At 53.9% G+C, this 15,769-nt stretch overlaps 4 protein-coding genes across 4 annotated transcripts; 2 read left to right on the top strand and 2 right to left on the bottom strand.

The window, feature by feature from the left end:
• Positions 1-901: 901 nt before the first annotated feature.
• GCG54_00002675 (uncharacterized protein) lies at positions 902-5,047 on the bottom strand (the record flags this gene model as incomplete). The annotated part of the gene is made up of 4 exons (XM_045402761.1): positions 902-2,741; positions 2,791-2,889; positions 2,940-3,545; positions 4,464-5,047. The coding sequence occupies 4 exons, from the start codon at positions 5,045-5,047 to the stop codon at positions 902-904; spliced, it is 3,129 nt and encodes a 1,042-aa protein (XP_045269379.1).
• A 2,358-nt stretch (positions 5,048-7,405) lies between these two features.
• GCG54_00002674 (uncharacterized protein) lies at positions 7,406-7,951 on the top strand (the record flags this gene model as incomplete). Its single annotated transcript, XM_045402760.1, has 2 exons — positions 7,406-7,601; positions 7,674-7,951. The coding sequence occupies 2 exons, from the start codon at positions 7,406-7,408 to the stop codon at positions 7,949-7,951; spliced, it is 474 nt and encodes a 157-aa protein (XP_045269378.1).
• Positions 7,952-8,146: 195 nt separating this feature from the next.
• Positions 8,147-10,164, bottom strand: GCG54_00002673 (Ribosome biogenesis protein ENP2; the record flags this gene model as incomplete). Its single annotated transcript, XM_045402759.1, has 2 exons — positions 8,147-9,083; positions 9,134-10,164. Coding segments are annotated over 2 exons (1,968 nt in total), but the record flags the coding sequence as incomplete, so codon positions are not given.
• Positions 10,165-11,027: 863 nt separating this feature from the next.
• Positions 11,028-15,652, top strand: GCG54_00002672 (Mediator of RNA polymerase II transcription subunit 13; the record flags this gene model as incomplete). Its single annotated transcript, XM_045402758.1, has 2 exons — positions 11,028-11,066; positions 11,120-15,652. 2 exons carry the CDS (start codon positions 11,028-11,030, stop codon positions 15,650-15,652), a joined length of 4,572 nt encoding a protein of 1,523 aa, XP_045269376.1.
• Positions 15,653-15,769: the final 117 nt, after the last annotated feature.

The raw sequence follows: 15,769 nt of genomic DNA, 5'->3' as shown, positions 1-15,769 counted from the left end.
GGCGAGAGCGGCTCTAATGTACCTCAAGCAGACCGAGATCTTACCGAAGCTCAACCCACTAAATCTCGGTGAACGGCCCTATTTGCACCGAAAGCTCTCACCACCGCAAAATTCCCGACTCCACGCTCTATCCACGTCCACCTTGGTCGCCAGCAAGCTTCAAGCGCCCATCCCCCGCCACAACCCTCAAGATGGCGAAGAAGAGTTTGTCCTCCTGTGGAAGCCTCCAGAATTAAAGGTTACAATTGCTAAACATCTCGACAGCGAAGTCCCGTATCGCGATCGTCCGGCTCGTGTCCATGGCCGCGACCGGGTTCTTCTACACCTTCAGGCGACCCAGAACGGCTTCACCCATGAGCATGCTGAAATACGATCCGATCGGTACGGCTTCCCCTCGAGCTTTTATGCGCGCTTCCACGTCTGGCGCAGAGCGAGATACAACACTTTGAGTGCAATGTCAAGCTAACACTTCCACAGTCCGTCGGAAGGTGCTGTTCTTGGAGGCAAAGAAAAAGGGCAAATGAGCTATCCGCTTGCCTGAGTCGATTCTACCTGTACCAACAATGATAACATCACAAATGGCGTTCACGGCGGTATGCAATTGGTTTTTGAGGATGTCATGACACGGCCACGCAATGCGCCATCGGATTGCACCCTTTACAGAGCATCAAGGAGGTTAGGAAGTGGCACGGGATACCGAAGCGCAAAGACTCATGATGACATGGGCTTCGATTGCCACGATCTAAGTGCATATTCTACCAAAAGCCACCAAAAAAGTCTTCCACAAATCCCACCAAACTGACTTCGCTTTCTCGATCTGTGCTTGACCTCCAAAAACAATAGCGCCGCCGCAAGTTGCATATCAATGTGGTTCAAAATTTCACCGCCGTAGCAGCGGTTTCTAAGTCTTGACAGGAAGTTTGGAATAAGTTCGGGTAATGTTGCGACGTCCAGTTGAGGACGGGCCATCTTGGGACGACTGAGGAGTCTTGCCCGCAAGTGGTAGTCTTGACTGCGGTTGATGGTCATTCTTCGCCGATGTGCCCGTTTGGAAATGGCGCGACATGGAAGAATTGTCCTGCGACTCGATCGACAGGGCTTCAGTGCTGGCCCTTGTGCTTCGCTCCAAAGCTGAGCCTCCACTAGGCTGTCCGGCGTTCTCCAAGCGATCAGTGAAAACGTCATCGCGATCCCTGGGGTCACTGACGTGTTTGATTCGCTTGGTTTGTCTGTCCAGGGGCGGCTCCGTTCGAACTCGCTTGTTGCCTTTATGCTCTCTGCGGAAATCAAGAAGCTGCGGTCTCGGCAGCTTGCGGCTTTTAAAGGAACTGAACTTGGCGTATGAGATGGTATCTCGACTTCCGACTGGCCGATTATACTCAGTGTGGCCAGAGTGAGTAGAGAGAGCACGTTCCCGGGCCGACTCAGCAGTATTTGTAGATGCTGCCGTTGGCGTATAGCTCGAGCCTGGTCGAAGAATACTTTTGGGTTGAGACCCCTGACTTGTTGAGTTGTGTCGCTGCGCTCTTTCTTGGGAAACCGAAGGCGCCGCTAATTCGGTGTCTGCTGCCTCAACGGGACTGTTTATCAATATCCTCTTTCGTTGAAGGTCCTCCTCCAAGGTGTCTACACTCTTTTGCTGGCTGTCTTCCTCCAAAATACCATCCGACGAGCTTGAGCTGATTTCGAGAATGTCCTTCCAGTTAATTGGATCTGTGCATGGCACCTCGGGAAGCTCGGGTTCCTCGTCATTATTGCTGGCGTCTGCATTGCCTGGCGCCCCAGAGTGCTGCTGCTCAGTCGAAGCATGACTGTGTTGCTCATCATCGCGCAGACTGTTGCTAGGTTCAGGGGCGCCCGACTTTCCTTTGAAGAGATCCTTCCCGCCGGGTTGCATTTCTTCCATCAGTCTGTGGCACTCTCTGACCATCTTCAGCTGGTCTTCCAATTGTTGGTGTGTAAGGTCATTCGGGTTCGCGGTAGATGATGTTGTTTGTGTCTCGCGGATCTTCATGGTAAGGTTGGTGATCCTCTGTTCGGCAACTTTGAGGTCCTTTTCAGCCCTCTCAAGCTTTTCCTTTTCACGCTTGGAGGTCTCTGCGCTTTCCTCCTGGAGACGAGCCTGTTCGGCGAACAGCTCGTCATGCTTTTGCTTCAGCTTCTGGTGAGCTTGTTGTTCTTTTTTCACCGTCTCCTCCAACTCGCGTTGCTTTTCGTCCGATGCTGCATTGAATTCGCGCTCTGCAGAAGCTGCCTTCTCCGCCGAGGTCTTGAGAAGGTCTTCGGTCTTTTTCAAATCGTCCTTGGCCTTTTCGAGCTGCTTCCCAAGGTCCGTCTTCTCAGACTCGTAGGCCGCGCGCTGGGATTGGAGTTCTGCTCTCAGTTGATTGACTCGAGTCTCGCTGGTGTTCAAACTCTCCTGGGCTGCCTGAAGTTCTGTTTCCGAGGCAGCTCCTTGCGCGACTAAGTCCAGGGCCTCTTCAAATCTCTGCAGCCTCTGGCCCATCTCGGAGACAGCCTTCGTCAGCTCGGTAACTTGTTTGTCCTTGGTATCGAGATTTTGTGCAAGCCTCGCGTTCTCGGCGCTCTTCTCGGTGATTTGCTGCTGCTGCTGTTCCTGTTGTTTCTTTTGCTCGGCCTCGACATGACTCGACTGACTCTTCAAGCATTCCTCCAAGCTTTGCATTTTGCCCTGAATGATATTTTGCCCCTTCGTCATATTAACTATCTTTTCCCCAATCCTGAGAAAGCGTTAGTCAAGCGTCTCAAGGGACTAAATGTAACACTTACTTGGACGTCAGCTGTTCTTGGAAAGCATCTAGGGCCTTTCTGGTCCCATCATTGTCCTCTCGTGACGCGCGCTGCGCAAATCCCGCTATTTCATCAAGCCTGCAATCGTCAGTTACGCGGGAAAATGTCTTGCAATACCACAAGCTCACTTTTTCACGATCTGAGGCGGCACCACGTCGGCCTTGTCGGACTTCTCAGCCAAGTTCTCAATCCCGGTGAAGATCTTGGCCATAATTGCTTCAATTTTCTGAAAGCGGTCGTTGCTCTGCTTGATCTCGGTCAGTTGGTTGTCCAAGCCTTTGGCCTTCGCTTCTGCCCCGGACATATGTTCTTTGAGCGTTGCAAAATCGACCTGCAAGTCCTTCAAGGCCCTTTTCTCGTTCTCGTAGGCGTCTCGCTTCGCTTCTAGCTGCGCCTTAAGCCCGTCGATGGTCACTTTCTGTTCCTCCTTCAGAGCCATTAGCTCGAACTCTGTTTGTTTGCTCGCCTCTTCACGATGTTTCCGATTTCGGCCTGCCTCCTTTTCGATTTCGGCCTCAGCTCTGATTACATGCTCCTGTAATTCGGACTGTTTGATCCTGGAGCTTTCAAGCTCAGCCCGCATTTTGCTGGTCTCAGCACGAAGATGATCTCGCTGCTCTAGCACACGATTCAGTCTGTTCTCCTGGTGTCTAATTTGAGCGGCCCGCTGCTGAGAGTCTGCGGCGAGTTCGTTGTAGCTTTTCTCATACTGCAATGATTTGTCGACAAGGCTTCTGTGAGCTTGTTGCATGCTGTATACTTGCTGCTCCAGATCTTGTTTCTGCTGCCAGAGCTCATCAATTGTTTTGCGAGACTCCGCCTCTGTTGCCTCCATTCCATATATCATCTCACAGATTGATGAAAGGTTCATGTCTTTCGATCGTTGTCCACTCCGCGGGCGGAGGAGGTCACCATTCACTTCTCGATGGCTGCTCCGTGACCTGCCTTGAGTACGATTCCTCCTAACTTTGGAGACATTTGACTGCCGTGATGGTACTCGGGGGGCAGAGACGCAAAGATCTTCTTCTCTCAGGGGTCGGGATTGCTGTTCCGAATCGTGAATGGCCCCGCGTCTTGGCTCTCTATCACGTCGAGATGCATGCTCGCGCCTCTGAACATGTCCACTGCGTGGCGTGCGACTGCTTCTGGGTGTGTCGTTGCGCCTTTCTGCATGGGCACGGTTTGGCGTGGGCCGAGGGCCTTCCAAATCTCCTACGGGGGTACTCATGCGCTGCCTCTGAGATTCGACCGATTCGAAGTGCTGTTTGCTCGCTTGAGGCAGACCGTTTTGACGCTCAGGAGGTGTTACATTAGCCCCTTGATCAGTGGCCGAGAGGACGGTTGTGGTAATGACCGCTGCTGGAGGGCCCATCTGCGGAACCAGGATAGGCCGTCTGACTTCTCGGTCTTTCTCCGGCTTCCGGCGTGTGCTTGTGGCGGCCACTTCCACATGGGGTGTTCCCCGGACTTGTTGACGGCCTAGGCCACCAGGCAAGCTATTGTCCGCATCGTGAAAAGGACGGATGCCCAAACCATGACTACGTGGTGAATTTTGTTCCAGCACCGTGGGCCGCTGACGAGTTCTTATCTTGACCTGGGCTGGTTGACCATCCAATGGAACTGAGTCCCCCTCCTTGAAAGAATTCACTGACATTTGGCTCTCGATATTTGGGTGGTCTTTACTCGCGTCCGTGGTCCTCCCAGAGTGGACCTCATGAACGGGGGAATCATTTCCATTCTCAGCATTGACACCGGTGTTTATTCCATCAGACTGTTCCGCGTCCTTGCGATGGCGGCCACCATCATGGCGCCGACCTGAACGTTCTTGGTGTTGGTGCGAGATGGACTTCAGCTTCTGAGGACGTTCGTCTTGAAGACTAGCCAGGTCTTCCAGACCTTCGAAATCTTCAGCATGAATGGGCAGTCTTTGCTGTGGACCCGAGAACTGTCTGAGCTTGAACTTCGGCGGACGTGCAAAGGGGAGCTCTTCGACATCGTTGGTAGCCTCCATTTCTGATGCATCAAGTACCACGCCTGAATCATCTTGACAGTTTGTACCCGTGGGGCGGTGCTGCCCATTCTTGCCATGATGGCCGATGATGTTCAGGTCTTGCTGCATGCCATCTTTCTTTCGCCGAGCTGAAGGAGGTCCGTCGGTGGATGGCGAGACTCTGCTGGAACCGTCACTCAGCAGAGAATGGCTAGAGCTGGATCCCCTGGGAAGAGACCCTGTCATTGTCGAAGAAAAGGAGTCTTGAGGTGCCTCAGAGATAGGATCGGGGCTGGATTGACCACTCATGCCGCGGAGGTTGGCGGAGAGCCTCGCACCGCCGAGAAAACTCGTTCAAGTCGATTATAGCTGTGTTCCAAGGAAACAGGTGATATTAAGAGCAGGAACAAGGGGTCTGGGAAACAAAAGGGGACGAAAAGGATCGGAGACGTCACCAAATGACGATGCTCCGGAAGGATTGGGAGCAAATGAGTGGGCGTCGCTCAAGGACTCGAGGTGTAAAGGGGTGGGACGGCGTGCTTGATCTGTGGGCAAGATGCTTTCCATCTACCGGAAGTCATGTCTCAATGAGTGAGGTGTTGGCCACGACTGCCAGAAATTCTTTGGAAGGCACGATGACAGTGAGTTAGGTAAACGTGGAAAGAGAAGTTACAGTGCACGACCTGGCGTTGACAGTCTTTCTGTATGTACCTAAGAACGCAAGGGAAGGCATGGCAATCCGCTGGGAAGGAACTCATCGATCCGCGCCCACCACCTGCAGCTTCTCAATGTCATCGCAACCTCCTGAACAGATTCTTGTGGCGATGTTCTTGCCTCATTATTTCCAGAATAATGCCATGGTCACTGCAAAAGGAAGGCGAGGTTTTGATAGCATTACCTCATTGAACAGAAGCGCACTCGCGTCTCCTTTAAGTTAGCTGTGTAGCCTTCCCCGACATATGCAAGGATTTTCCGGACGGAGTGTCTACCATGACAGGCCACCAGTGTTCCGTCTTATCAATATTGAAAAGTTGACAATACTCAGAGCGGTCTTCGGTAAATGGCTGTAGAAGAAGATGCATCCATGAAAGGCTGTTAAGAGGACTAAGTCGTCCCGTGACCAAGCAGGTGAGCAGCGAATAGTCTTCAGAATGAAATAGACCAGCCAGACACAGGTTTCTTCACATATAGCATTGTCCCAAGACAGAGATCGCATGTCTGTAAGTGCTATGCTGCTTGATGTGCGGTGCTATGCTCAGCCTCAGGCTTCTCGCACTAGCCCCAACATCATGAAGTGACATATTCCTTGGTGAAATCTTCCGCAATATCGTTCCATAGCCATCAAACTGACCTAAATCTGCAACACCGGGTAACTCAAAGTCCGAGGGCAGGACTGCAGGTAAGACAGACGAGAAGGCCTCTCGACCTCCGACCCGGCGATCCACCTCCGATATCCAGGGTTTCTTGAGTGGTCGACTCGGCCCCAGCACCGAAACCCCAGCTTGAATGGTCGCCCGCCGAGGTGATCGGCCGAGGCCATGGTCCATTTTTAGAACCCCTACGTGGAAGCCAAGGAATGCCAAATACACCAAGAATTTGACGGGAAAAGAGACTGGCGGCAACTGATACTCTGGGGGCATCATCGCCAGACGCCGAATGAAGACCGATTCTGATGGCCCAACGATGCGCAGTGAAGTGCATGCATTGCTGATTCCCTCCGCTCTGGTCATCCTGAAATCCTCGCAGGCGTCGTAGTGATAGTGACAGAGCGTGCATAAGCCATCACAGACAACCCTGAGCGAGCAACCAACAGAGACTTCGCGATAGAAAACCACAATCACCAGCCAACGGCCGGCCCATCACACCGCATGCTCGTCGAGTCAACAAGATGCGCAACCCCTCCCCATCACACAATTAAGCTTGTCGATATTGCAGCCACTGCCGTGACCGGCTGCATATGAGTGCCCATCGTCAACCGTGCAGGCGTGCTATGCAGGTGGTGAGAATAAGGAAGCCGGGGTTGATTCAGGTGCCCCCTGGCCCCCTGAAATTCGTGCCGCCCGAATCCCAGGCCCCGCCCGCTGATTGGCCACTGCACCCCGGCTCCGATGTGAAAGCGCCGTGTGCCGGCGCTTCGAGGCCGTTCAACACCAATGGGAGCATCGCGAGCCTATTTCGACCGTCTTGGGCCCAGACATCCCATTGGCAACAGCAGGGTGTCTCAACACGGTTCCTGCTTCCATACGTGCCCCACGTCACGCTCAACTGCCGTCGTAAAGCACATGCACTTCCACGGGGGGCCATTCTCGTTCATCACATTCATTGCTTTGAGGGGAATACGCTGGTAGGCTGGTTGCAGGAGAGGGGGACACCATTGGCGCTGGGCTCCATCAAAGGGTTTTCTCGGCGGTTGAACATGTAAATACTGACTTGGGCCACATTCGTGGCGCCGGGTATCTCTTCGATTTTGTTCAGCTTTTCTCTCTACTCATACGATTCTGACGCCGTTTTTTCCTTTTCCAGCCTGACTGTGCCTCTTCTTCCCGCCAACATTTCGAGTCTGTACACTGGTCCCTCTCTGAGAGCGGTACGCAGTTGAACACCATGGCGGCCACGACCTCCAATTACTTTCCTTTGGCGACCGAGACCTATTATCCGGATGCCGCCGGCGATGCGAGCGGCTCGAGCGGCGTTGATAACGATGCCGGTGCTGCTGGAGATAGCCCCGGCGCTGTCGGGCTTTCATCCCAAGCCATGATTGCCATCATCGTGGTTGTTTCCATCGTTGGTGCTCTTGGAAGTATGCAGACCCTTTTAAAAAATACCAACGCCTTTATAAAACCATTTTACTAACCAGCTTTTACTCGTACAGTCGGAATGGCTGTATTGTTTTACATCGCCAAGAAGCGCGAGTGGAGGATTAGGGAGACCATGCGCAAGTCGGCCAGGAAAGTGGTCACCGCTCTCACGCCGCGGAGGACCGAGTTTCCCAAGTCAGTCAAGGAGTCGAACTCTCCACCACGCAGCCACCGCGGCCGCGCTAGACTTGACGATGTGCCCCCAACGCCGAGGCTCCGTCCAGAGGACCTCGAGAAGGGACTGGCGCAGGCCGAGAAGAAGCGGAAGCTGATGAGATGGGGTCGGAAGTAAACCCTATGCTGAAGGATAGGAATGATATGTCGGGTCGAAGACCGCCAACTGGCTTGGTGCCGGTGTAATGGGTCGTTTGATGCGGGGTTTAGAAACTGGACGATTGACGAAACCTGGCAGCCGGGATCTGCTCGAGGGATAGAAAAGCCCTTTCTTGTACCATTACTTAAACCCTGGGATACTCATAGCGGTTTCTTATAGCCTTCTGAATGTGTTCGTGCTTGCGCTTCTTCTCGCGTCAAACTTCTTCTTCTCCTTGGCTGTGCTCTCCTCTTGTTGCTGGGGTGGGCCACGACCCTTCTTCTTCTTGTCCGGGACGAACGTGACTTGCTTCTCGCCGAAAGCCTCTCCACGGTTCATCTTGCCGATGCGTCCTGACTTCTGGACACGAGAACCCAACGCGGAATCCCTTTCTCTTCCTCCATGCTTCTGGTTAGAGGAAGACACCTTCATCGTCATCTCTGCCTGGGCCTGGGACTGAGCCTTCTTACCCAGTCCTACCTTTGGCGCCTCGGCAGGTCTGGCAGCAGAGCTGACACCCACCTCGTGAGTATCCGGAGCGGCGACAGTGGTGCTTGGGTTGAGAGCGCGGAACTCGTAACTGGTCTCGTCGACGGCGAACGCTTCGTCCTCGAAGAGTTTGGCAAAACGCTCGTCGCCCAGTACACCGGCCTTGGTGTCCACAACCTCTCTGTTCTCCTGCCTCTTGAGCAGCTTGTCGGCAAGCTTCTGGTTGACCTTGACCTTCTTGTTGCCTCTGATTCTGCTGGCGCGCTCCTTCTCGACCTTCTCTTGGATGCGCTTCGTCCTCTCCTCCTCCCAAACATAGGGGTTGGCGATAAGCCGCGCCTGCTCGTAGAGCTTGGAGGCCACAAAGTATCCGTGCATGTATGGCCTGAGAAGATTGGTCTTGCCGATGAGGTGTTCCATGCTCAGTTGCTTGAGTTCGGGCAGCGTCAAGAACTTGTAGTTGTCGTAAGTCTCGGTGCGGACCTCCTCGGCCATCTCCTCGACCATGTTGTCCAAGAAGGAGCACCATCTCGGGGCCGGACCCAGGCTGGGAACGAAGAAAGAGTGCTGTTGCTTGCCTTCGTTCGCAGTCAGAAGCATACCAGTGTCCTTGCACCAGGCACTATAGTATGGTTAGCGAAGTCATTCCACCGTGCGGCCTCTTAGACTTACATGTCGTTGATGTCCACAATAGGCTCAACCGATGTCCAGGGCGTGCCGTCCGTCTCATCCCAAATCTTGATGATTCTCTTGTCAGCGGACAGCACCTTCTTCTCCTGAGACGCAGTTGTCATGTGAATCAACTTCTTGATCGGGAAGCCGTATCCTTGGTCCTTGGTGAGAAGAGGTACAGGGCGACGCAGATCAAACAGCTGAACCATGCCGTTGGCAGATCCGGTGGCAATAGAAAGGCCTGAGGCGTTAAAGTCAAGTGCAGTAATCGCTCCCTCTTGGCAACCAAGACGTGCAACCCTGGACTTCGACCTGGCGTCCCAGAATTCGACAGTGCCAAGCGATGTTCCAAATGCAGCCAGGCCGTGTGACTTCTCGGCCAAAGCAGCGACGTTTACACTGCCGGCCTCGATCCCACCTTGCAAACCGGCTCCTTCTTCGTCTCCACCAACATCAATCTGGAACGACTTCATGAATCTTCCAATCTCGAGATTCAACCGGAACACCTCTCCCAATCCGTCTGAATCAACTCCGACGGCCGGTACAAGGGCCTCCGCCGAATGCCTGTCGTACAGCAAATCTCTTCCATATCGAGGTATCCTGATCGTGTAGTGGCAGCCCATCGGGGTGTGGAACTCGAGTCGTCGGTCATCTTGGAGAAGCAGAGTCTTTGAGTAGTCGGAGGAGAGAATGGCCAACTTCTCTGTGAGAGAGTTGGTATGACGCGCGAATGAGAGAGACAGTTGCGGCAGGTTGTGGACGTGGATCTGAGGCTTGTAGGTTCCGGCACTGACGGCCCAGTCACCATCCTCGCTGACCTGGATGCATGTGCTCGCCTCCTCGAATTCGAAATCCTGCAGAAGCTCGACTCGATTTGCGTATTCGGGGTCGTTCTTGAGTGATCTCTTTCTGCGCCTGGCCAACCAGTCGGGCAAAGGCCTTGCTGTTGAAGCACCAGAGATGGTGTAAACCGGAACGGTGCCGGGGTTTGTCAATTGCATCTTGACTGTGGGAGGCCGGAGGCGGAAAACACTGATCGGTCGGTCGGTTTCTGCGCGACGATGCGACGAAGGACGAAGGAAATCTGCGACCGAGGGGAGCCAGAAAAAAAAAAGTTCTGATAAGATAAGAACGCGGTGGCCGGTGCGTCGGTGGAAGCCACACCTGGCCCACCAGGCGGACTTCTCGGTGAGGCGGTGGAAAAGTAAGTCCTGTTTCCGACCGGCCCCCCGCCGAATCAGGCGACGCTGCATTAGCGTGTATCCCGACCGCTGGACAGGGACTTTTAGCGGGTGGGCAGCAGTGATTGGCCGAAACCGCGTCCGTCTTCCGATCCAACAGGACCCTGTTAGTGCACTATTACAGGCGTTCAGCTGAACGAACTGCTCCCTGAGGTTCCAGTCTGCTGCTTGTCAGTGACCGTGCTGAATTTCCGCCGCTATCCCGACCCGGCCAGACCTGGTTGCTGAACACGCAGTAATCGTTGCGAAAGATCCGACAACCTCCCCCCAACGACGACCTCGACGATCGAGCATCGACGCTTCTCGGTGCTCCATCATCTCGATAACAACCGCCTGGAAACTTCTATCGCATACTTCCCGTCGGTACTGGACCAGTCTTGGACTCGGTTGATGCCGAGCAGCCGGTACTTTGGTCGCGCTTTCGACCCACGGAGATGGAGTCGATGACTTCGCGAAATCCAGCAGACAACCCTTCCGAAAGCCCCTTGAATCGCTTATTTCGCCCCAATCGATGCCAGAAAGACGTTGATATTTTATGACTGCATTTTCTTGGATTTCAACCGGCTCCTGCAGCCTCCGGGAGCTTTAGCGACTGAGGGAGTTGATGTTGCGACACGGATCGAATCCCGCATTTGCGAGACTTGACCGTCGACATGGACACAAGCGAATACGATACTAATACCTTATTAAATGTGCGTCGCGTGACTTCAAATGTAATCTAAAGTGGCTGACCTTTCTCCTCCAGAATAACATCTCCTCGATCGTTTTCCGAGTTTACGAACCTTCTCAGGAGCACGCGCAAACCTTCCCCTCGGCTGCTGCCGATGTCGAGACTAAACTACGGAACCGCGGCCACATCGTTTACTATGATGCGACCAGGCGCGTGCTATGGTATTTCCATGTGCCAGGGAAAGGAGCGGCGGCCACCGACGACAATAATGGGGCTTTGGGCAACACCATCGAAGTCGAAGGTGCGACACTGTTGATGGTCGAGGATGGTTCATTCGAGCCGGTTAGTCTGTTCAAGGGACGCGCACCGGGTCAACAAGCTGCAAATACCCCCACAAGCTCTTCATCAAGTAACTCGGCCCTCGACCTGTCCCTTCGGAATTCGCAGAACACAGGCTCTGGGCCGCCAAGCTCTTCCGATCCCGATTCAAAGCCCGCCTCAGCCGGAGGACCCGATGCGAAAGGTACAGGCTCTGTGCCTCTGAAGGATGCATACGAGCATTTTGTTACGGCTCTCTTGTCGACCGTTTCCGCAGCTTTCTGTAGCCGCATTTGCGCGATACCCGTCAACTACCGAACGGTCCTTTTTCCCGCGAAAGTCTCCCGCGAAAACCAGTCCGACCGAGCTCTCGATTCTGATTCAGCAGTCGTTGGAACCTTCCGCATTTATCTGACAACTACGGGTGCGTTGGTTATGAGCTTGTCATTGTCGTGTTGTGAAGGTCTACTGTCGGTGAACGAGCCATCAAGTCCGGGGCAGATCGTGTTAGGCTCTCAGATCTTGGCGGCCCCATTTGGCGTTCTAGCGAATTATCAAGGATTCATGGGCGGCGGCTTGTCATATCCAGAGCTTGGTCTTGGACAAACTCCAGATACTCAACTCTGGAGGAGCGCGGATGCTAAGTCATCGCAATGGAGAGACACGTGCATCAAGATCCTTCAGTCCCGTGGGCTATCCCCAACGTTGCTTCAGTCTTGTCCCTGGATAGCACTTCAGATGATCCGCCGAAAACCAGGAGACGGCAAGTCAACACCACTCCCGTCGACAATGGCTACGATATCATGGCCGGCTGCCCTCTGCTTCCGCAAAAAGTCAGTGATCCTGGCGCGAAATCATGGTCTAGGAGATACCGCATTGCTGGCCCACGAGGAGACTGCAGACTTTCTAAGCGAAGCTAGAACCTGGTTTCAGCTCGGAACTGACAGAGAAGAAAAAGTCACCAAGCGGAAAAAGGAGAGGGAGATTGCGGCAACAAAAGAGACTCCCGCGGCCGTCCCACCACAGCAACCCAATGGACATTCGCCTTTAGGTTTAAGGCGCGCGAGCAATGCAGCGGCCGTAGGTGCGATGTATCCGACCCCTCCTGACGGAGTTCAGAATCCTCTAGGAATCACGCCCTCCATAGACGGCACCACCTCCAGCCCAGGGGCTCCGAACGCGACCGTAGCCATCGTCGATATCGATACGGCCATGGCAGATGTCACCATGCCTGAAACTGCGGTGCCGCATGCCAGCCAACATCATGAGTCGTACGGTGATGGCGGGTGGAACCCGAATGACAACAAGCCAAGAGCAGATTCATTTCTAGGAGGCGAGAGCGACAACCTCTTTGGAGACATGGGCCCGGATATGTTCGGTGATGCCGACATAACGGATGCTGATTTCAGCTTCTTTGATGAGCAACCCGGCGATGATCTAGATCTCTCGGGTCTCCCTGATATGGGCATGTCAGATGCACCTTCGATGGCTCCAGTGCTTCCGCCTCCGCTGCCTGAGCCTGCGAAAATGGCTGCTCCCCCGATTGAGTATGCAAAGCCCGAACCGAGTCCACCGATTTTCACCAAGCCCGAACTCAAGCATGCCAGGAGCACCCTCATGGACGAGGGAAAGCAAAGACCCAGCACAGAGAAGGCTGCTGGTGTCAAGAGAGAGTCAAGCCCTTTTGGCCCCGACACCGTTTACAAAAGGGTCCGGGCATCCTTGGGAGACATCGACTCTGCTCCAAGCAAAACACCTTCAAGGAAAGGCAGCGTGTTTGACAGCGTAGGCTTCGACTCGGTGCTTCCCTCTGTCAACAAAAAGTATGAGCAAGGGGGTCGTTTTGACTGCAATCCCGTCACCCGCGGGTTGGCGCAAGAGCCAATCACGGAACCTGGCGCTCAAGGTCCGCCTACAACCGACTACCTCCGGAGACACGGGAAACAGAGGAAGCAGTTGAAGCACTCGGAGCAAACGAGTGTGGTCATCCGTACGATTACCGGCGGTCTGGAAAACGCAACCTTGAACACGAGTCCCGCTAAGATGGATGACTTCGCATCCGATGCAGACGATGTGAGCTTGGTATCTGACCAGGATGACGCAAGCTCAACGACAGATGAGCCAGCGTCTCCGTTCAAATCAAGCATTAGAAGACTGAATTTTGATGACGATGTGGTTTCTCACGTTACCTCGTTGAAGGACATCGAGTCCGTCGAAGACTCTGATCCCACCTTGGCCTTGGAACTCCCTAAACTAGCCAAGGTCGAGGCAACAGAGGTGTCCATAACAAAGTACTTTGAGGATTCCGAGGCACTGCCGATTCATCTTTCACTCACAGATGAGGACATGGTGACAATCGCTCAGATTGTGACTGAGCAAGCGGTCACTGGTAACTTGAAAATCCGCGATTCGCAAGCCAACACTCTGAACACAGCCATTATATCAGAAACCCGTCGCCAGCTGTCATCCCTGAGTCGCACCGCTCTGCAGACTCTGCGAGAAGTTGTCCCTGCTTGCCTTGGCGAGTTCAACACCTGCAACTTCAAAGGTGTCGTGGAGGTACCTGATGTGCCGTTGCTGGGGCAGCCTAACAGACTGCACCCAAGGCCAGTTCCGCAGAGAGATTCGAATGCTGAGCCGCCCAAGCCCAACAACCTGTTCCAAATCCCTGCGCCACACATGGAACTCCGCCGCGCAGAAGCCAGACTGTCGGTGCTTCCGTCAAGTGTTCAGTTTTGGGAGAGCTTGGGTCTCGGCCCTGCCCAAGGGACGAAGAATGTCAACGTTGTCTGCGTGTTTCCGAACTGGGATGGCATGACAGATGTCGCCGCAGCGTTCTTGGATCGAATGCGCAATGTCTATGAGCTGCTGAAACTAGGCTCGTTCGAGCGCCTGCCCACGAGTTCAAAGGTGACCGACGGGCTGATGCCATTCGAAGCGGACAAGATTGCTACTTCTCCGGGCACGGTCAGCCCTCATATTGGGTCAAGTCTGGATGATCGCATGGAGGCCTTGAACCAGGGGCTCTTGTCAGCAAACGTGACGGAGAAGAATTTTGTTGTGTACTTCGTGTACCCTCCAGATCACCCTGGGTCGATCGTGGAGGAATGCACGGCGTTCCAACGGCTCTTCGAGATACACAAGAGGTCTTTGACTGACAGAAGACAAGCCCCAGTCAATGAACTTGTTTTGCAGCTGGTCCCTCTAGACTTTCTGACTTCTCCTGTGGGCATCGTTGAACCAACACCAAGCGACGCCATCAAGCTAGCGATAGAGACGTATGATCGATGCACATTGTTTGGCGGGCCGATGCCCTCGCCGGCTATCATGCTGGAGCAGTCACTACCACGGGGCATCGATTTCAAGATCTCCAATACTTCCTCGTCCTCGCTCATGCACGAAAACACCTGCATGCACATCGCTTACGCACAAAGCATTGACGAGAGGTGGATTACAGCAGCATGGACCGACAACAGGGGATGCCAGCAAATGACGGCGTCTTACAGTCTCGGGCGCAAAGGCAAGCCACTTTCAACGTCTCTTAACGATGTCTACCACGAGATATGGGATACAACACACGATTTGATCTCCAAGTGGAAGGTACACTGGCGGGTCATTGTCACGAAGTGCGGGCCCATGGACCAGCAGGAAATCGGTTTCTGGCAAGGTCTCGCGCAAACCGAGTCGATGGCCTCGGTGAGCCTGACGTTGATCTCAGTCGACACAAATCCGTCTCTACAGTTGCTTCCTCCGGCAATAAAAGTACCAGCGACAGCCTCGTCAGCATTCTACACCACCCCGGTGTCAACACCGCAGGCATCAATACTCTCTCCTGAGCAAAGCGGGACCCCCGCTACACCTATGAAGGAAAACAACCCCGTAAACGCCGCCACACCGGGAGGCACCCCTGGTGATGGCAACGCGGAACCAGCCGAAGGCGACGCCATTCTTCTTGATGTTACGGATCAAACGTGGGGTGCCGTGCTTGCCCATCGACTCAGCAACTCATCAACTCTCGGAGAGCTCAATCCTGCTATAATCAGTGGGTATCTAGTCAAACGCGGCGGAACAAAACTAGAAGATCCACCAGTGGTTTTGGAAGTCAACATTTTGCACGTGGATAGCAACCCGCGGATGTGCGAGACTCTGATGCGAGAGATGCTCACTTATTTCAGGGGCCTCGGTACACTAGCTCGGGCCAGGGGCATTGTAGATAGGGGGACGGATATACGGCCTTGGCATATCGCGGCAGCGGAGAAGGGCGTCCGGGCATTATACCTCTTGATGTGATTGGGAACGGAGGTTTCGAGGTAGACTTCCTTTGGGTCCAAGAATGGCGTTAGACATGGCGTTGGACCTTTATTTGTACACGTAAAGAACAGAGTCAAAAGGCTCGGAATTCATCAT

This window comes from Colletotrichum gloeosporioides (assembly GCF_011800055.1).
Source record: "Colletotrichum gloeosporioides strain Lc1 chromosome Unknown consensus_13, whole genome shotgun sequence".
In the NCBI taxonomy this organism is placed as follows: Eukaryota; Fungi; Ascomycota; class Sordariomycetes; order Glomerellales; family Glomerellaceae; genus Colletotrichum; species Colletotrichum gloeosporioides.
The sequence above is the reverse complement of the archived record's forward strand: the minus strand, read 5'-3'. Positions and strand labels throughout refer to the sequence as shown.